This window comes from Chiloscyllium plagiosum, chromosome 3 (assembly GCF_004010195.1).
Source record: "Chiloscyllium plagiosum isolate BGI_BamShark_2017 chromosome 3, ASM401019v2, whole genome shotgun sequence".
Classification (NCBI taxonomy): Eukaryota; Metazoa; Chordata; class Chondrichthyes; order Orectolobiformes; family Hemiscylliidae; genus Chiloscyllium; species Chiloscyllium plagiosum.
Window position 1 is genome coordinate 101132782 of NC_057712.1, and position 22640 is coordinate 101155421.

Genomic DNA, 22640 nt, shown 5'->3' on the forward strand with positions numbered 1-22640 from the left:
AAAAGCCGGAAGAACGGCAAAGCTGCAGTTTAGTTGCGACAAAGTGACTTGGCGTTGAAGTGGAGCAAATTTTCTGCAGTTTGCTCAAGCTTGATTAAGTTGAACTAACTTCATCATGGTCATCACCATTTACTACGCTAGCATCACTGCAACACCGGAGGTAAAAATTGAGTTATATGCTAACAATTTTTTTTTCTGTTTAGTGGAATGTCAGCCTTGTACTCGTTTCATGGTTGTACCTGTTCAGACCGTGTGGGTGCGTTCGCCCAGTGTTTAACTGAATGTTTCCCTCAATGTTGGGGAAAGTCAACATAGTTAACAAAGGGCAGATTAAATCCGGTTCTGAAAGTGAGGAAAAGGGAAGAAAATGTCTTGCGAAATTCAAAATTACGGAAATAAGTTTTTTTTTATTGTGACGAAAGTTATTGGAATTCTAAACATAGTTGTCAAGCAAGGCATTGAAAATTATTTGCATTCAGAAAGTTTAAGAGTGAGCAGTCAAATCAGATGCTGATTGAAATTATGTCCTGAGCTAATCTCAATACGTAATTTACGGAATGTGAGTGAACAAAATCTGAGGTCAGAATACTTATCTAAAACGATTGGGTGCACACCTTACCTGTCTGGGGAGATTTGTTGCGAGATATGTGTATGAGCATGTGTGAAATTGTGGTATATGGCGAAAGGAGCTATTGTGGGTTTTCCAAAAGAACTCATTGGGCTCCAGTTGTGGGAGTTGGAACTGAATTCAAAAAATGAGGTGAGGCTGGTCACCTGGTGTGTTCAAGACAATAAAACTGCAGATGTTGAAATCCAAAATAGACAGGAGGCTGGAACAACACAGTAAGGCAGGCAGCATCGGGAGGTGGAGAAGTCGAACTTTTGGGTGTAACCCTTCAGGACTGGATGTGGGTTTAGGAGGGGAGGTGGGGACAGGGTGGTGAAGTGAGGATAGGTAGACAGGTAGAGGTTACGACCTGGTTGGTCAAATGAATCCGGTTGGTGGCAGGGAGCAGTAGAAGGGAAGGGGAGGGAGGTGGGGAATGGCGAAAGAGGTTATTTGAAGTTGGAGAACTCGATGTTGAGTCCTCTGGGCTGCAGGGTGCCCAGGTGGAAGATAAGGTGTTGTTCCTCCAATAGAAGCTGAGGTTTGTTTTGGCAATGCAGGAGGCACCCTTTCTAAGCCATGCATTATCTTCTAAGTTTCAATTAGATCTCCCTTCAATGTTCTAAACTCTAATGAATACAATCCCAGGATCCTCAGCTGTTCATGGTATGTTAGGCCTGTGTGAATCACTGCTGGACATGCTCCAGTGCCAGTATGTCTTTCCTGAGGTGTGGGGCCCAAAATTGGACACAGTAAATTGGGCCTAACTAGAGATTTATAAAGTCTCAGAAGCACATCATTGCTTTTATATTCTAACCCTCTTGAGATGAATGACACTTCATTTGCTTTCTTAATCACAAATTCAATCTGCAAGTCAACCTTCAGGGAATCCTGGACTAGCATTCCCAGATCCCTTTGTACTTTGTACTTTGGCTTTATGAATTTTCTGCCCGTTTAGAAAATTATCCATGCCTATATTCTTTTCTCCAAAGTGTAAGACCTCGCATTTGCTCATGTTGAATTTCATGAACCGTTTCCTGGACCACTCTCCCAAACTGTCTAAATCTTCCTGCAGCCTCCCCGCCTCCTCATTACTACCTCCCTGTCCACTTAACTTTGTATCATTGGCAACCTTCACCAGAATGCCTCCAGTCCCTTCATCCAGATCATTAATATATAAAGTGAACAGCTGTGGCCCCAACACTGAACCCTGCGAGACACCCCTTGTCTCCAGTTGCCATTACGAAAAAGAACCTTTTATCCCAACTCTCTGACTTCTGTCAGACAGCCAATCCTCAATCCATGCTAGTAGCTCATCTCGAACACCATGGGCCCTCACCTTACTCAGCAGCCTCCCATGAGGCACCTTATCAATGGCCTTTCAGAAATCTAGATAGATAACATTCACTGGGTTTCCCTGGTCTAACCTTCTTGTTACCTCTTCAAAGAATTCTAACAGGTTTGTCAAGCACGACCTTCTTTTACTAAATCCATGCTGACTGGTTTTAATCCGACCCTGCACTTCCAAGAATTTGGAAATCTGATCCTTAACGATGGATTCTAGAATGTTACCTACAACCGAGGTTAGGCTAATCGGCCTATAATATTCCATCTTTTGTCTTGATCCTTTCTTGAACAAGGGGGTTACAATAGCGATTTTCTAATCATCTGGTACTTTCCCTGACTCCAGTGATTTTTTTTTTTTGAAAGGTCACAACCAACGCCTCCACTATTTCCTCAGCCACTTCCCTCAGAACTCTATGATGTAGCCCACTGGGGCCAGGAGATTTATCAATTTTTAGACCTTTTGGCTTTTCTAGCACTTTCTCTTTTATAATGGCTACCATACTTAACTCTGACTCTCCTTAATTGTTGGGATATTATTCATATCTTCCACTGTGAAGACTGACACAGTACTTATTAAGTCCTTCAGCTAATTCCTTATCTCCAGCACTAGCCCAATTTCTACTTTTGCCTCTCATTTGTTCCCTATGTATTGAAAGAAACTTTTACTATCATTTTCTAGTATTACTGGTTGGCTTACCTTCATATTCCCTCTCTCATTTCTCTCTGTTATCCTCTGTTTGTTTGTTTTGTAGTCTTCCCAATCTTCTGATTTCCCAGTGCTCTTAGCCAATTTATAGGCACTTTATTTTTCTTTGATACATTTCCTGACTTTTCCTTTGTCAGCCATGGCTGTCTAACCCCTCCCCGGATAATCCTTCTTCTCTTTGGGATGAATGTCTGTACTGTGTCCTCAATTATACCCAGAAACTCCTGCCATTGTTGCTTGACTGTCTTCCCCACTAGGCTCTGCTTCCAGTCGATTTTTCGTTAGTTCCTCTCTCATGCCCCTGTAATTACCTTTATTTAACTGTAACACCATTACATCCGATTTTGCCTTCTCTCTTTTAAACTTCAGACTGAACTCTACCATATTATGATTGCTGCCTTGTAAGTGTTCCCTTACTTTAAGATCTTTTATAAAGTCTGGCTCATTACATAGCACTAAGTCCAGAATAGCCTGCTCCCTTGTGGGCTCCATCACAAGCTGTTCCAAAAGGCCATCCTGTAAGCGTTCCATGAATTTCCTTTCTTTGGATCCACCTGCAACATTATTCACCCAATCCATTTGCATATTGAAGTCCCCAATGATCACCGTGATCTTGTCTTTCTGACATGCCCCATCTATTTCCTGGAACAGCTTACGCCCCTGCTCCTGACCACTGCTGGTTCCTCAACTCCACCCACACAGACTCCACATCATCTGACCCTATGTCATTCAGTGCCATAGATTTAATTTCATTCTTAACTAACAAGGCAACCCCCCTCCCTTTTCCCACCTCCCTGTCTTTTTGATAAGTTGTAAATCCTTGGATGTTTAACTGCCAGTCCTGAACCCCCTGCAACCACGTCTCTGTGATGCCTATCACATCATCATCATTCGCCATGATTTGTACTGTTAATTCATCTACTTTGTTACAAATATTACGAGCATTCGGGTAAAGTGCCTTAATGCTAATTTTCTTATCCTCATGATTTCCAACATTTCTTGTAATATGTCCTACATTATTCTTCCTTTTTGCTTCATTCCTAGTCTGCCTTGAACTTAAACACGTGCTAACCTGCTGCTTATCTTTCTATTTAACTCCATACTCCCTGTTGCTTTCCCTTTCCCTTCTCCCCCTAGTGACCACCCTATTTGTCCTTTTTGCCAGAACACTGGTTCCAGATCAGTTCAGGTGGAGACCGTCCCATCGGTACAGATCACCCCGGTTCCAAAACTGTTGCCAATGTCCCATGAAATTAATCCTTCTTTCCTGCACCAGTTTCTTAGCCACGTGTTTACTTCCCTAATTTTCTTATCCCTATGCCAATTAGCACGTGGCTTGGGCAGTAATCCAGAGATTATGACCCTCATGGACCTGTTTCTTCCTAGTGCTTGATACTCCCCAAACAGGTCCTTCTTCTTCGCTTTGCCTATGTTGTTTGTGCCAAAATGGACCACAACAACTGGATCTTCTCCCTCCCGCTTCAATATCCTTTCAAGCCGGTCGGAGATGTCCTGCACCCTGGCACTGGGCGGGCAACACACCATGTGGGACTCCCGATCCGGCTCGCAAAGGATACTATCTGTCCCCCTAATTACAGAATCCCCTGTAACAACTACTTGTCTTTTTGCTCCCCTCTCTTGAACGAACTTCTGCAGCATGGTGCCATGGCCAGCTGGCTCATCCTGTCCACTGCCCGTTTCCTCATCCATACAGGGAGCAAGAAGCTCATACCTGTTGGACAAGCTGAGACTCCTGCACTCCTGAACTCAGAATCCCCTAACCTGCCTCACTTACAGTCACACCCTATTGTCCCTGATCACTAACTGAATTTGAATTACTTAATCTATTGGGTGTGACTGCCTGATACACAAGAAATACCAATTGAAATGCCTTACCTTAGCAACACACGAGAGTCCTTTTTATTTGGTTAGAGGTGGAGGGTGTGTGGGAGATGCTATATTTGTCGTGTCTTGGGATTCAACTGCTGTCCAAATATATACCCAGTAGTGGGGTGTTAAGGGGAGGTTTGTATATAAGACATTTTGGTAGTACCTGTTTCCTTAGGCATTTGTACAGGAAATATAGCTGTTCGCGGGGCTCCCTGTCAGATGGCGTTGTTTTCCCATCTTTGGGCCAGTTTTAGTGAATTACATCCATCGAGAATTCTGAAAAGCACCGCATTACAACCAGAACTCTACCAACAAACACATCAAATTTGGACTCTGAGGAAGAAGAACCGGAACTGACATCACCAACCCAAAGAATCCCAAATTTTGCACCAAAACGTTTTACTGACAGGTACAGGTCTGTTTACCAACAGACCATGAATTGACAGATTACAATGAGCCATAGAAATTATACAGTGACAAACATAGAAAATGAAAAAAACTAGGCCTGCAGAAAAAAATAGACAAAAGCATACAAATGAACAACACAGACAACACAGAACCCTGGATAAAAAAATTTTCTCTGACCGACCCTGAAAAATCTATCTTAGTATGAGGATTAAATCACACTTTCTGGTAAGCAGACAAAAATGATTTCTTAGCAATATTAGAAACAACACTGAAAGACAACGAACTCACAGAAGGAACCCAGTAAACCATCAGACAGACAGTCACACCAACATTAAGCAAGAAAAAGGAAGGAAACATGCTCAATAGACAAAAAAGGAAAGCACAAAGAAGACTTAAAAAAAAACCAAGATCATTGTAATCCCACCTGCAGACAAAAAGGCATAAGTCATTTTAAACTGAACAGACTACGTTAAGAAAGCAAATGCACTGCTTGCGCATACTGACACTTACCAACAGGTGGTGATAGACCTGACCCCACAACTAGAGAACTGAGTCACAGCCTTACTCAAAAGACTTCAGAAATCTGGAGAATTAAACAAGACAAACTTCCAAAAAATGAAACCAGACGGATCCAACACACCATGCTTTACGGATTACCCAAAGTTCACAAATCAGGAACCCCCCCTCCCCCAGACCCATGATCTCACTATCTGGAACACAAATGCACAGATTGGCCAAGGAACACCACCAAAAACTAAAACACTTAGTAGAAGACTCATGCCATTCCATTCAATCCACCCATGATTTTCTGAATACCAAAGACACCAAAATAGAAGAGGATGAAATAATGGTCTCCTTTGATGTAACAGCCCTGTTCACATCCATCAACATCAACCTGGCCAAGGAAACACTGACTACATTATTAGAAGAACCAAAGACACATACACCAGACACTGCTAACTTCATCAGAAAAGACAACATCATCAAGTTTGTGGACCCATGTCTTACCACCCACTTCACTTTAAATAACGAGACCTTTAAACAAATCAATGGAACATCCATGGGATCTCCGATATCAGGGTTCTTAGCAGAAGTAGTAATGCAGAGACTTGAACAAACAGCTCTCCTAACCTTCTAACCCAAACTTTGGGTCCACTATATAGTTGACACCTTTGTCATCACTAAACAAATCAAATTAGAGGAAACCTTAAGGATTAATAACATCCTTACTGCCATAACATTCACAAAGAGGAGGAAAACAACAACAAACTGTCAGTCCTAGATGTCACAGGAGAGCGAACAGCCAATGGGTAAGTTCAAACCAGCATCTACAGGAAAACAATACATACTGACCAAATACTTAACTACAGAAGCAATCATCCCAAAACCCACAAATGAAACTGCATTAGGACATTATTTCAATGAGCCACCACACCCTGCCGCAAAGAGGAACTACAAAAAGCAGAAGAAAGTCATCTATATAGTGTATTCAAAAAGAATGGGTACCCAGTGAACATAGTCCCTTGATTCCTCAGCAGCAAACTCAAACAAGCAGACAAAATGAGTTCATGGAATGCCCTGCCAGTAGCAGTGGTGGACTCTCCCTCATTATGGGCATTTAAGCGGGCATTGGATAGGCATATGGAGGCTAGTGGGCTAGTGTAGGTTAGGTGGGCTTGGATCGGTGCAACATCGAGGGCCGAAGGGCCTGTACTGCACTGTATTCTTCTATGTTCTATGTTCTAAAATGCATCCAGAAACCCTGGCCACTCTCCCCTATGTAAAGGACACCTTTGAAATGACTGTCAGACTACTCAGACCTCTTGGCATCATAGCCCACAAACACACCTAAACAGCAACTAATAAATTTAAAAGGCTGTATACCGACAACAAGCAAAACAAACATCATTTACAAAATACTTTGCAAGGACTGTACTAAACACTACATCAGGTAAACAGGCAGAAAAATTGCACTAGGATACATGAACATCAACTATCCACAAAAAGACATGACCCATTATCACTAGTATCCTTACATACAGATGAGAAAGGACACAAGTTTGACTGAGCCAACACATCCATCCTTGGACAAGCCAAACACAGACACGAAGGAGAATTCTTAGAAGCATGGCATATCAACAGGAACACTATTAACAAAGACCCATCTACCATCCTGTGAGAAAAAGAACCACAAATGACATCACCAACCCAAAGAAACTTAAACACATAAATAGAAAGCGGGACATAATACCAGTGCTTCACCAGAGGCTCACTGAAGATGTTACCTAGTATGGGGATGAAATGTCTGAAAACAAACTTTCCAGCTCAGCGAGCAAACTTGCATCCAAGAATTCTTGTGGACATGCTGGCAAAGTAGAGACATTATTGTGCTTACTTAATTGTTTTAGTTTTAGCTTTAAAGTGGATGACCTACATTTGCCTGCATTGAAATGGATTTGTCAGTGTTTGCCCACTTACTTAAATTATTAACCTCTAATTTTATGCTTTCATCTACAGTGTTCACAATTATGCTGTGTTTGTGTGGCTTTCTCAACATTCAAATTTTTGATAAACACAATGAATAGTTGAGTCTCAACACATTTTTGCCAAATAACACAATCTTAACTCTATTACTAAATACTATAATCTTACATCTAAAATGGTGGTGACTGTGTCAAATGAGCCTTGCTATGGTAGGTGGAGGAGGCTGGTATATTTTCAGCATTTACAAGGCATCTGGATAGCTTTATGAAGAGGAAGGGTTTAGAAGGATATGGGCCAAGTGCTGGAAAATGGGACTAGATTAATTTAGGATATCTGATTTGGCATGGATGAGTTGGAGTGAAGGGTCTGTTTCCATGCTGTACATCTCTGACTCTACATATTCTTTTTTATTTAATTACAGTTACAGAGTCAACAGCAAAATATTTTTAACACCTTGGATTGCTTGAACATACAGTACCAGTTGCTTGATCTATCAACTGGTCAAGGTTTGCTGGATGAAATGAGAGAAAAGATAAGAGATCCAAAAGCTGTGGCCCCCCAAATATTTAATGGAGACCATTATTGTGGGGTAAGTTGGAACTGTGCTTTGGTTTCTTATAATCAGAGCTAATAAAACAAATTATCCTGGTTTACACTATGCTTTTTAGTAGCTTAATAACATAGGCAATGAAGTATGTTCACATTGAAAAAACAATTTGCCACAAAGCTGTCTGCCACTTATGCTGGACCTGTAGTATTCAGAAGCAAGTTTTTCTCTTTGTTCAATATGAAGCCATCCTTCTTCCCTTTATAGGACCCAACAGACCTTTTGACATAGCTTTTAAGCTTGCCATTCAACCAGCCTGTATAGTAAGGTAGCAATTTTATTAATATGGTGAAATAGTTGTTTGTCAATCTTCTAAAATTAAATCTTTGCCTGTCTGAGCAATAACTATAATGTTATTGAGAGAAAAGCATAGATAACATAGACCATCAAGAGAGACCAGTGGTTTTGTTTATGAAGACTTGGCCTTTGACCTCAATAAAATGCAGCACAATTCCAACAACATCCTTTTAATCTTTCAGAAATAAAATGTTTATGAGGGGCTTCATCTCACAGAAAAGCAAAAGAAAGATGGATAGCTTTCTGGATGAATTCAAATCATGATTTAAATAATGAATGAAGAATATAATTGAGGATAATGTTTTAAAAAATAGTTTCATAGAATGCTATGGCCTGTCAATATAAGTAATAAACTTCATCCTCTGATAAGGGTATAAAAGGGAGAACATATCAAAGGTCTTTACTGCCTGATAGCAGAGGATGCAATTGACAGAAATTGCTAATTCAGATGACAGTACTAGTTGAAAACACATTTAAGTATTCTAATGCGAGATATTGTTGAAGCATTTACTTGGTTAGAAGTAGTGAAACATTGTTTAAGGATTTATTTTCTAGTCGTAATGTAATAAAGCAACTTTTGTTTTAAATGAAATGTTATTTTCTTTTCTCAACTGTTTAAACCTATATTCATTGGTCTGACATTTTTTTAGTTTTCCTGTATTCACTTCATAGATATCATAGAATCCCTACAATGCACAAAGAGGTCATTTGGCTGGTTGAATCTGTACCCTCTAAAGAACAACCCACCCAAACCCAGGCCCCTATCCTATTCCCAAACCCCACATTTACCATGGCTAATTAACCTAACCTGCATATCCCTAGACACTATCGGGCAATTGAGCATGGCCAGTTCACCTAATCTTGGACTGTGGGAGGAAACTAGACCACCTGGCAGAAACCCGTGAAGAAATGGGGCAAACGTGCAAACTCCCCACAGCCCCCCAAAGCTGGAATCAAATCCGGCTTCCTGATGCTCCGAGGCAGCAGTGCAAACCACTGAGCTACCGTGCTACCCATTTGTACCCATTTAAAATCTGCAATTGCAGCAACAAATTAACTAACCCCATTGAGTGGTACAATGTTTTGAGTAAGTTATTAATTTGTTGACTAGATCAAAACAAACTATACATTTGGATGAGTACTTTCCATCCTGAAAGCCTGATTGCTCCTGACTAGTCCCAGAAAATGATCAGAGGTAGCCAGTTGCACAATTACATGACTCTCCCCAGCCAGTTGTTGCTGGGATCATTTTTCATCCCCAGGACCTCTTTGATGCCATTGATCTTCTGGTGATGGATGGTGAACCCTCCAACTATCTCTTACAAAGCCAACAATAAAATGCAAGAAGCAGCATCAAGTCCCTGTTTTAATTTTTGATCACAGTGTAGGGAAGAGCATCAGAGAATTATGTATAGTGAGGGTACTTCTACGTTTTCAGCTAAAACCTCCTCATAGTCACATAAATCATGTTGGTAGAAACAAAGCTTTCATTGTTATTTCCTCCCCCCCGCCCCCCCCTCCCCCAACACACACACACACACATATATATATATGCACACACACACCACCTTTTTCTGGTTTCTGCAAATGCAACCTATCAGTTACCTGAAGGAAGGCACCCTTTAGACATCCGGTTTAAGTTGTGACCCTTGTGTCCAAAGTGCTATATTACAAGGCAGGGCGTTGCCCTCTTCAATAATTATAAAATGTATCCATGCCTCTGTCATGGTGATGTGACATGCCAACAGTGACAATGGCTACCTTTGCATTGGCATCACATTCCATTTAATAAAAGAAGAAAGTTAGTCGAATTCATTCTACTGTGTGTGAACCTCAATGGAGTACCACGGAGTGAATGTTGAATGAAAATGCCAGGTACTAATACTTCAATAACACACTTCATGACCAGCCAATGTCTCAAAATGCTTTACAGCCAATTAAGTTCATTTTTGAACATAGTCATCGCTGTGATGTAGGAAGTGAAGCAACTAATTTACACCCATTGAACTCCCACAGACAGCAACATACTAAAAGATAGATCATCTGAATTTTCTTTGTATCATGTCAACTGGGGAATGAATATGAACCGTGACACTCCTCTGCAAAATAGTGAGGAAGAAAATGGGGAGCAAAAATTAATGTGTTGACATTGTTTGAATTATTTTCAGGGTTATGAAGTCTTTTTTGGGGCAGTGGAAGCTAAGAAGGTAAAAGAATTCCTCAAGCTGGAAACCTGTCAAAATCAGTCACAGAAGGATTAATCCACTGAAGCCAAGATGCACATATAAGAATTAAAACATTCAACGTATACATGGAATGCTTTTATTCATGGTTACTATTGTTCTAATACAAATTTTCCTGAGCTACCACATGAGCTCCTTAAGTACCAAAAGTAATCTTCTTTTGTGCTAATTTTGTTGACGTTTTCCTGAATGTATTGCTCATTGAATGCAGCAAGGCATCTTTTGTAAGTATTACAAAATGTGTAAAACCCACATTAAAAAAAATTCTGTTTCACTTTATGCTTCTAAATTTGATTTATAATATTACTTGATTGCTACAATAATTTGATTAGTAAGGATAAAGTCCTCATAGTCCTGTTGGATCTTAGAGCAGCTCTTCTCACCTGGAGAGGGAGATAACTGGTGATGGTTTAATCTGAGGGTCACCATGCCTCCGGTGAGGATCAGGGTTGAGAAGAAGAAGAAGAATCCTTCACGGGAATATTGGCCAGTGGAGGATTGAACCCACACTGTTGGTATTACTCTGTGTCGCAAGCCAGCTATTCTAAGAAGTGAGGTAACTGACCCCTATAAGCATAACTGGTGTGTGAAAACAGTGGATTGCACTGTGACATCAATTATAGAGTCACAGAGATGTACAGCATGGAAACAGACCCCTCAGTCCAACTTGTCCATGCCGACCTGATATCCTAAATTTAATCTAGTCCCATTTGCCAGGGTTTGGCCCATATCACTCTAAACTCTTCTTATTCATATACCCAACCAGATGCCTTTTTAAATGTTGTAATTGTATCAGCCTCTGCCACTTTCTCTGGCAGCTCATTCCATACACTCACCACCCTTTGTTTGAAAAGGTCGCTCCTTGGGTCCCTTTTAAATTTTTCCTCTCTCAACTTAAACCTATGCCCTCTATTTCTGGACTCCCCCACACTAGGGAAAAACCCTCGTCCGTTTACCCTATCCATTCCCCTTATGATTTTATAACCCTCTATAAGGTCACCTCTAAGTTTCCAATGCTGGTGAAAATAGCCCCAGCCTATTCAGCCTCTCCCTCTAGCTCAAATCCTCCAACCCTGGTAACATCCTTGTAAATCTTTTCTGAACCATTTCAAGTTTCACAATATTCTATAGGAGGGAGACCAGAATTGCACACAATATTCCAAAGGTGGCCTAACCCAAGTCCTGTACAGCTGCAACATTTGACTGTCCAACTCCTCTCTCCAATAAAGGAAAACATACTAAATGCCTTCTTCACTATCCTATCTACCTGAGAGTCCACTTTCAAGGAACAAGTTTCACAACATTCTATAGGAGGGAGACCAGAATTGCACACAATATTCCAAAAGTGGCCTAACCCAAGTCCTGTACAGCTGCAACATTTGACTGTCCAACTCCTCTGTTCAATGCTCTCACCAATAAAGGAAAACATACTAAATGCCTTCTTCACTATCCTATCTACCTGAGAGTCCACTTTCAAGGAACAATGAACCTGCATGCCAAGCTCTCTTTGTTTAGCAACATTCCCCAGATAATCACTAATTATCTTTTCCTTTACTTACCCAAAAATATGAGAAAGTTTTGTTGGCAAATCATAATGAAAGATTAACAACGTGGTTTTCAAAAGTCTACTTCCTGAGGCAAGAGAAATGGGAAACACTGGCAACACAGTATTTATTGTCCATCACCAAGGCACTGACAGCATGTGATGCCAGCTTCTGGTGTATTATTTTATGTTTCTGGTGAAGCTCAGTTAAGCATAGTTTAGAAATGATGCAAATCTAGCAATAGAAAGTGTGAATTGCGCATATATCTCCATATGTGCTTTCAGGATATTGGGGCATCTTTGGAATAGCAAAGGTGGCAGAAGAAAAACCCACAGAAATGCTTTCCAAAGCATTATTTTCCAATCCTTTAGCCATTTAAGTTATCATTACTGAACTAAACAACTGCCTTTTAATCCTGATTGTCTGCTGTGCTGTGATGTAGAGGTGAATCCAAATCATAAGCAAATTGCCGTAAACTGTCAGGGGCATTGAGTTCCTAACTTGTCCTAGCACGTTGTCTTCCTAATGGAGAACAGCAAGCCTCGAGTCTGTCAAAGTTCAGATAGATCTAATATAAGCAAAATACTTGGATGTTGGAAATCTGAAACAAATGCAAAAAGTGCTGAAGAAGCTCAGTAGGTCTGACAGCATCTGCAGAGAGAGGAAAAACAGCACTAACATTTCGAGACTAGCGTGACCAGCGAGAGCCTGAAGAAGAATCTTTTTAGGTGGTTGTTTCTGACAGGTGCAAACCTGATGGGCTGAAGGCTCTTTTTCTGTATTGTAGATTTCGGCTGATTCTATGACATAAAATATAGGTTGTGACTGATTCAAGATCTTCAAAGAAGCTGAAGATTACTGGGGGACAAAAAAAGAAAATGGAGTTGCGAGATGACAAGCAGATCAGCTCTCATTTGATGAGGCGGACTGGGGTGAACAAAGTTTAAAAATCTTACAACTTCAGGTTATAGTCCAACAGATTTATTTGAAAGTACAAGCTTACGGAGCGCTGTACTTCATCAGGAAGCTAGTGGGATAGGATCATTGGACACAGAATTTATAGTAAAAGACCTTTATAACCTAGGGTTGTGAGATTTTTAACTTTATCTTATTTAATGGCAGAGCTGCCTCATTGGGGTGAGCGACCGACTCTGCTCTCTCATGTTATTATGTAATAAAACTTCGGAAATGAGATAACAAGAGCGCGGAGACAGTATATTCCTGTTAGGGTGAAAGGGAAGCTGATAGGCATAGAGATTGCTGGATAACTAAAGAAATTTTGGGTTTGGTTAAGAAAAAGAAGGAAGTATATGTCAGGTATAGACAGGACAGATCAAGTGAATCCTCACAAGAGTATAAAGGCAGTAGAAATATACTTAAGAGGGAAATCAGGAGGGCAAAAGGGGGACATGAGATAGCTTTGGCACATAGAGTTAAGGAGAATCCAAAGAGTAACTAGGGAGAGAATAGGACCCCTCAAAGATCAGCAAGGCAGCCTTTGTGTGGAACTGCAGGAAATAGGGGAGATATTAAACGAGTTTTTTGCATCAGTGTTTACTGTGGAAAAGGACATAGAACATATAGAATGTAGGTAAATAAATGGTGACATCTTGAAAAATGTTCAAATTACACAGGAGGAAGTGCTGGATGTCTTGAAATGCATAAAAGTGGATAAATCCCCAGGACCTGATGAGGTGTACCTAGAACTCTCTGGGAAGCTAAGGAAATGATTGCTGGGCCTCTTGCCAAGATATTTATATCATCGATAGTCACAGGTGAGGTGCTGGAAGACTGGAGGTTGGCTAATATGGTGCCACTATTTCAGAAAGGTAGTAAGGACAAGCCAGGGAACTATAGACCAGTGAGCCTGACATCGGTGGTGGGCAAGTTGTTGGAAGGAATCCTGAGGGACAGGATGCACATGTATTTGGAAAGGCAAGGACTGATTAGGGATAGTCAACATGGCTTTGTACGTGGGAAATCATAGCTAAAAATGTGTTGCTGGAAAAGCGCAGCAGGCCAGGCAGCATCCAGGGAACAGGAGAATCGACGTTTCAGGCATAAGCCCTTCTTCATATGCCCGAAACGTCGATTCTCCTGTTCCCTGGATGCTGCCTGACCTGCTGCGCTTTTCCAGCAACACATTTTCAGCTCTGATCTCCATCACCTGCAGACCTCACTTTCTCCACATGGGAAATCATGTCTCACAAACTTAATTGAGTTCCTTGAAGAAGTAACAAAGAATATTGATGATGGCAGAACAGTAGACGTGATCGATATGGATTTTAGTAAGGTGTTTGACAAGGTTCCCCATGGGAGACTGATTAGCAAGGTTAGATCTCCTGGAATACAGGGAGAACTAGTCATTTGAATACAGGACTGGCTCAAAGGTAGAAGACAGAGGGTAGAGGTGGAGGGTTGTTTTTCAGACTGGAGGCCTGTGACCAGTGGAGTGCCACAAGGATCGGTGCTGGGTCCACTACTTTTCGTCATTTATATAAATGATTTGGATGTGAGCTTAAGTGGTATAGTTAGTGAGTTTGCAGACACCAAAATTAGAGGAGTAGTGGACAGTGAAGAAGGTTACCTTGGATTACAACGGGATCTTGATCAGATGAGCCAATAGGCTGAGGAGTGGCTGACAAGAGTTCAATTTAGATAAGTGCGAGGTGCTGCATTTTTGGAAAGCAAATCTTAGCAGGATTTATACACTTAATGGTAAGGTCCTGGGAAGTGTTGCTGAACAGAGAGACGTTGGAGTGCAAGTTCATAGCTCCTTGAAAATAGAGTCACAGGTAGATAGGATAACGAAGAAGGTGTTTGGTATGCTTTCCTTTATTGGTCAGAGTATTGAGTACAGGAGTTTGGAGGTCACGTTAAAGTTGAACAGGACATTGGTGAGGCCACTTTTGGAATATTGCGTGGACCTCTGGTCTCCTTCCTATCGGAAAGATGCTGTGAAACTTGAAAGAGTTCATAAAAGATTTACAAGGATGTTGCCAGGTTTGGAGGATTTGATCTATAGGCAGAGGTTGAATAGGCTGGGGCTGTTTTCCCTGGAGCGTTGAAGGCTGAGGGATGACCTTATAAAGGTTTATAAAATTGTGAGGAGCATAACCAGGGTAAATAGACAAAGTCTGGGGTGGGAGAGTCCAGAACTAGAGGGTGAGGAGGGGAAAGATATAAATGAGACCTAAGGGGCAACATTTTCATGCAGAGGGTGGTGTGTGTGTGGAATGGGTTACCAGAGGAAGTGGTGGAGGCTAATACAATTGCAATATTTAAAGGCATCTGGATGGATATATGAATGGGAAGTGTTTGGAGTAATATGGACTGGGTGCTGGCAGGTGGGACTAGTTTGGGTTGGGATATCTGTTCATCATGGATGAGTTGGACTGAAGGGTCTGTTTCCATGCTGTACGTCTCTATAACTCTATAAGTAACCAAGTTTCCCTGAACAGTTCTAGAACATTCCCATTAAGCACCTCATTAATCCGTGCAAAAGGCACAAATAGATTTTTAAAATTCACTTGTGGGAAATGGGTGTCGCTGGATGGGCAGCATTTATTGCATATCCCTTTTTTTTTCCGGAATTTGTCTCCTAGTTTATCGAATGTTGGGATTAGCAGCACTGTATCCAACAGCAACATGCATGTTGTTAAGGATCCCTTCACATTAATATTATGTTTGTAGATATCAGGCTTTTATCATGAGCCAATCAAGTGACAAGTGCTGATTTTCCTTGAATTGTTGTAATCATTGATGGTACTGGTGTTGAATCAGAAATTCTAGGACTCTCAGCAGAGCAATGGTGAAGGTTAAATGTGCAGCCATTGAGCTGTATGGGTATTGCTGGTCGCAGACTTGGCAATTGAAATCAGTAAGGGAGTGCTATATCTTCTTTGATGTAAATCACATCCGACGTTATGCCTAGTTTATTGGGTGTGATTGCCTTGGTAGGCTATAATTTGTTTCCTGCTTTTGCCTGTTCTGTATCTTCTTATCTTGAACACTAATCGGGCAGGCTGAAGAGTCTGGTTCATCTCCAGTAGTGAGTAATGAAGTGGGTGAGGCTTCACTGTGTCTGAACATGCATGCTGCTGAACTACTGACTCGCTGCAAATACCAAGAGAAGTGGATCCAGTTCTCAATTCATAGATACATAGAATTGGGAGCACAAACAGGCCTTCTGTCCATTTGAATCTGCTTCACCATTCAACATAATCAGGACAGACTATTCAAAATCTTGTTCTTGCTTTCTCTCATACCTTTTGATACCTTTATTCCGAAGAACTGAGGGTGGCACTGCTGCCTCACAGCACCAGGGACCCAGGGTTGATTCCAGCCTTGGGTGACTGTGTGGAGTTTGCACATTCTCCCCATATCTGTGTGGGTTTCCTTTAGATGCTGCAGTTTCCTCTCTCAATCCAAAGATGTGCAATTTAGATGGATTGGCCATACTGCAACACGGTTGCACAGTGGTTAGCACTGCTGCTTCACAGCGCCTGAGATCCGCGTTCAATTCCCGCCTCAGGCGACTGACTGTGTGGAGTTTGCATGTTCTCCCCGTGTCTGCGTGGGTTTCCTCCGGGTGCTCCGGTTTCCTCCCACAGTCCAAAGAATTGGCCACGCTAAATTGCCCGTAGTGTTAGGTAAGGGGTAAATGTAGGGGCATGGTGGGTTGCGCTTCGGCGGGTCGGTGTGGACTTGTTGGGCCGAAGGGCCTGTTTCCACACTGTAATGTAATCTATTCTAATCAACTTGCCAACAGCATCCAGAGTTATGTAGGCTATATGGGTTAGGTATGGTAAATGTGGAGTTATGGGGTTATAATGGAGGGGGAGGGGTCTGATGCTCTTCAGAGAGTCTGTGCAGACCCTCAGAGTGGCTTCTATTTGTACTATAGAGATTCTATGAACTAAATCTTGGAATAATCCAGTACAGAAGAGACCCTTTGGCCCATTTTACTCTGTACCACCAAAACTAAACCACATCCTAAACCTCAACCTGAGCTACAAACCTTCACAAACCTTGCACTAAACTACATCTTTGTTAGTTCCACCTTACAGCCCACAGACGTTTTGATGTTTCAGATGCTCATCCAAATACGTTTTCAAGGTTATGAGGTTATCTGCCTTACCTAACCTCCCAGGTGTAGTGGACAGTGAAGAAGGTTACCTCGAATTACAACGGGATCTTGATCAGATGAGCCAATGGGCTGAGGAGTGGCTGACAGAGTTTAATTTAGATAAATGCGAGGTGCTGCATCTTGGGAAAGCAAATCTTAGCAGGACTTATACACTTAATGGCAAGGTCCTGGGGAGTGTTCCTGAACAGAGAGACGTTGGAGTGCAAGTTCGTAGCTCCTTGAAAATAGAGTCACAGGTATATTGAATAGTGAAGAAGGTGTTTGGTATGCTTTTCTTTATTGGTCAGAGTATTGAGTACAGGAGTTGGGAGGTCATGTTGCAGTTGAACAGGACATTGGTTAGGCCACTTTTGGAATATTGTGTGCAATTCTGGTCTCCTTCCTATCGGAAAGATGTTGTGAAACTTGAAAGGGTTCAGAAAAGATTTACAAGCTTGTTGCCAGGTTTGGAGGATTTGAGCTTTAGGGAGAGGCTGACAGGCTTGGGCTGTTTTCCCTGGAGCATTGAAGGCTGAGGGGTGACCTTATAGAGGTTTATAAAATCATGAGAGGCACGACTAGGGTAAGGAAGTGTTTGGAGGGATATGGACTGGGTGCTGGCAAGTGGGACTAGTTTGGGTTGGGATATCTGTTCATCATGGACGAGTAGGACTGAAGGGTCTGTTTCCATGCTGTACGTCTCTATGACTCTATAAGCAACCAAGTTTCCCTGAACAGTTCTAGAACAATCCCATTAAGCACCTCATCAATCTATGCAAAAGGCACAAGTAGATTTTTAAAATTCACTTGTGGGAAATGAGTGTCGCTGGCTGGGCAGCATTTATTGCATATCCCTTTTTTTCTGGAATTTGCCTCCTAGTTTATCGAATGTTGGGATTAGCAGCACTGTATCCAACAGCAACATGCATGTTGTTAAGGATTCCTTCACATTAATATCATGTTTGTAGATATCAGGCTTTTATCATGAGCCAGTCAAGTGACAAGTGCTGATTTTCCTTGAATTGTTGCAATCACTGATGGTACTGGTGTTGAATCAGAAATTCTAGGACTCTCAGCAGAGCAATGGTGAAGGTTAAATGTGCAGCCATTGAGCTGTATGGGTATTGCTGGTCGCAGACTTGGCGATTGAAATCAGTAAGTGTGTGCTATATCTTCTTTGATGTAAATCACATCCGACGTTATGCCCAGTTTATTGGGTGTGATTGCCTTGGTAGGCTATAATTTGTTTCCTGCTTTTGTCTGTTCTGTATCTTCTTATCTTGAACACTAATCGGGCAGGCTGAAGAGTCTGGTTCATCTCCAGTAGTGAGTAATGAAGTGGGTGAGGCTTCACTGTGTCTGAACATGTATGCTGCTGAACTACTGACTTGCTGCAAATACCAAGGGAAGGGGATCCAGTTCTCAATTCATAGATACATAGAATTGGGAGCACAAACAGGCCTTCTGGCCCTTTGAGTCTGCTTCACCATTCAATATGATAAGGACAGACTATTCAATTCAACAACCTGCTCTTGCTTTCTCTCATACCTTTTGATACCTTTATTCCTAAGAACTGAGGGTGGCACTGCTGCCTCACAGCACCAGGGACCCAGGGTTGATTCCAGCCTTGGGTGACTTTGTGGAGTTTGCATATTCTCCCCATGTCTGTGTGGGTTTCCTCTAGGTGCTGCAGTTTTCTCTCTCAATCCAAAAATGTGCAATTTAGATGGATTGGCAATACCAACCTGCCCACAGCGTCCAGAGTTATGTAGGCTATGTGGGTTAGGTATGGTGAATGTGAGGTTATGGGATTAGAATTCGGGGGTGGGGGTGTGTCAGATGCTCTTCAGAGAGTCTGTGCAGACCCTCAGAGTGGCTTCTATTTGCACTATAGAGATTCAAGAACTATATCTTGGAATAATACAGTACATTGGCCCATTTTAATCTGTACCACCAAAACTACACCACATCTCCTCTCATCCCACTTTCCAGCCCACAGCCTTATATTATGATGTTTCAGATGCGGATCCAAATACCTTTTAAAGGTTATGAGGTTATCTGCCTTACCTAACCTCCTAGATGGTGCATTCCAAAACCCCACCACCCTCCTAGTTTAAAACTGTTTCCCTCAATTCCCCTATGAACTTCCAACTTGAAATTGTGGCCCCTTATTATTGACCCTTCAACTAAGGGTAACAGTTGCTTTCTAACCACCTATCTATGCCCCACATAATCTTATACACCAGAATCGAGTCCTCCTGCAGATGATGTGGTGTCAGAGATAGGAGACACCCGAGGACAAGGGAGTGCATACCTCAGTAGGGGGTACAGCCTTAAAAGAGAGGGGCTAATGGAGGAGGCAGCTCTATGTTTCTCATGTGAGCAGGTGAGCCATCTGGGCAACCACGAGCCCTCCCTGCCTCAACCTTGTTGCCAACCTCCTTGTACCATCTGAAAAATGATACATGATGATTAGTTGGTCACTTATGGGTCTCAGGCATGCATTTGGATGCATTACTTTAGGTAAATTATAGTGCTGCCAAGGGCACATGTCTGGATAGATGGTGAAAGTGTCCCTGACAGAATTTGAGAGTTCCCTTACCATCAAGCCTCCCACAGGGGATTCTTAAATTCTTCCATGCTGTCCAATAACAGGTCTGAGAATCAATCTCTCCTCTCCTTTTGAGTGTTTGCAGGTACTTAAAAAAAATTGGTTCCATTCGCTTAAGAGTTGATAGTTGAATATTGCAGTGCATGCTACTAGTAACGTAGGTGTTAGTAGTTGAACGGGCAATTTGATATATTTGGTGTTGATTGAAATGCCTTGTCCTGAATTCTTCTGGCAGTTTGTGATGGAAGGCCTATGCCTGAAACGTTGACTCTCTGCTTCTTGGATGCTGGCTGACCTGCTGTACTTTTCCAGCGCCATACTTTTCAACTCTGACTGCTCAGCATCTACAGTCCTCACTTTCTCTCAGTCACTGTTATTAATGATGTGGTATGGCTCATGCATGCAACCAGCCAGCTCTATCTGTGATGCTGGTAATATCAGGAGTACAGTCAGTACCTTAATGTACCCAAAACTTCCTGAAGGCTGCAAGCATAGTGCAATAGGTTCTAGAAGGAATGACTGAAAGAGGGAATCACTGGGCACTAAGGTTCTCTCATGCTGTGCTAGAGGGCTTGGTGCAGGCAGTTACATTGAGAAGAGTGACCTTTTCACTCCAAGTGATCCTTTCCCTGGCAAGAAACAGGAAGCAGCGCAAACAATTTTTCAAGAAACTTTGTGAAGCGATTACAACAGATGTCAGTCAGAAGGTCTGCCACAAGAATATGGCTACAATGTAAGGAATCTTTCCATTCTTATCTAGAACTGTTAAAGTAAGAACAATGAATTTTTGTTTCAGCTGTCGGCCAGTTGATGATGCACTGTCAAAAGTGCTTCCTATTGAGCAAGACACTAAGGGCACATTTGTCCTGCCCCACAATTGGATGGTGAAGATCTTTTGCTTGATGCACTAGACAGCCTGCAAGAGAGTTTGTATGCCATGCCACATAGCAAGTGAGAGTCCAGCTACAACGTTTTTAAAGCTTTGTGCTGGTTATGATGTTGTTTAACATTGTCAATTCCATCAGCACCATGATGAAGCCAGGTGTGAAGGATCTTCATGGTCGCTTTGGTAGTTTCATGATAGAACAAACTGAAGCCATGCAAATTCAGTCTATTGCCAACTTGGCTTTGAGGCCAATTTTGAAATAGGCTTCCAGATTGTGGCATCACACTTGCACCTTCTTTTAGAGCAGAACTGGAAGAATGTTGAAGTGTTACCCATGGAAGAAGCCATTCTCACAGAGAAAGAAAGCACTCTTGCCCCCACCCTCTGTCATGTAAGGGCTTTAGGAACCTAAGCAATCTTGAAATGATGTCATGGAGTTGCTCACTAGGTATAAATAGCATTGTGTGGGTGGAGTTAAGAAAACATGCAGAGATGCATATGGAGAATACCAACTAGCATTAGATAGTAGATTTTATGGAATTATCCTTCAATTATCCTTCAGTGGGTGGCACGGTGGCAAGTGGTTAGCACTGCTGTCTCACAGCGCCTGAGACCCAGGTTCAATTCCCACCTCAGGCGACTAACTGTGTGGAGTTTGCACGTTCTCCCCGTGTCTGCGTGGGTTTCCTCCGCGTGCTCCGGTTTCCTCCCACAGTCCAAAGATGTGCAGGTCAGGTGAATTGGCCATGCTAAATTGCCCGTAGTGTTAGGTATGTAAGGGGTAAATGTATGGATGGGTTGCGCTTCGGCGGGTCGGTGTGGACTTGTTGGGCCGAATGGCCTGTTTCCACACTGTAATGTAATCTAATCTAAATGCAACAGTCAAATTAAAGCCAGGCATATTGTTGAATATCATATCTTGTCGTAATTCATTTTATTATGTAATAAAGAATATTATAAAGAAGCCCAAACCTGAAGACAGTTCTTGACCTTGTCTTTTCCTTGACCAGTCTGACTTTAACACAAACTCATGGTTATGGTCATTAAATCACATAATAAAAGACTCTACGTCAGTTACTTTGCTTGTGCCCTTGCAGGTTCCATTCAGCCAGTTGTGCTCTACACACCTACCTTTTATCTGGACACGAGGTTTTCCAAAATGGTCAAATGTTAGTTTGTGTGCTTACATCGAGAGTATTTTCATTATTCAACTATAGTTTACAATTTTCTCAGTGCAGCCAAATCTCTGGGTTAAATAAAATAGAATTTCTCTTCTCACCCTTGAACCAAAGCCATGGTGACATTTTGGGAAATACTCCACATGTGAATGCTCTTTCAAGCTGTAGTTATGGAGTGGTGTGAAACTAATACATGGCAAAGTCATTTGTGAGAAAAGCCCACCTAATAAGTTAATTGTGTATGTCATTATTACCCGTAATCTAGTTCAGACGAAAAGTAACATAGTCTCTTAATACTTAGTTTGACCTTGCTCTTACTGTCTGCAGGGTCACAGATCAAAACTATCAATGCTTAAATGCAAAGATGTTGCAAAGACATTTGGTTTGGAAAGAAGAAATTCCTGCATTGCTATATAGCTGTTGATCTTCCCAGATTTGACCTAGGCTGCTTGCTTCCAGTGGACTAATGGGAGCGTCATATGCCATTTCTGATCTGGGAGCACCCATTGTTCACATTTTCCACACCCCAACACAGTCATATTCAACTTGAAATATGAACACTGTGTTTCTCTCTCTATACATGCTATCAGGCCTGCCCAGTATTTAATTTTTATTCCTGATTTAATGCTGCTTGATAAATTTGCACTCCTCCTCCCACCCGAACATCTGACTCATTTATGAGTAGTAGCAAAAAAAGCCTTGAA

The 22640-nt window shown here is 41.9% G+C and overlaps 1 protein-coding gene across 1 annotated transcript; it reads left to right on the forward strand.

The window, feature by feature from the left end:
- LOC122548389 (SH3 domain-binding glutamic acid-rich-like protein 3) lies at positions 1-10863 on the forward strand. Its single transcript, XM_043686962.1, has 3 exons — positions 1-160; positions 7864-8031; positions 10515-10863. The coding sequence occupies exons 1-3, from the start codon at positions 116-118 to the stop codon at positions 10605-10607; spliced, it is 306 nt and encodes a 101-aa protein (XP_043542897.1). The 5' UTR covers positions 1-115; the 3' UTR covers positions 10608-10863.
- Positions 10864-22640: the final 11777 nt, after the last annotated feature.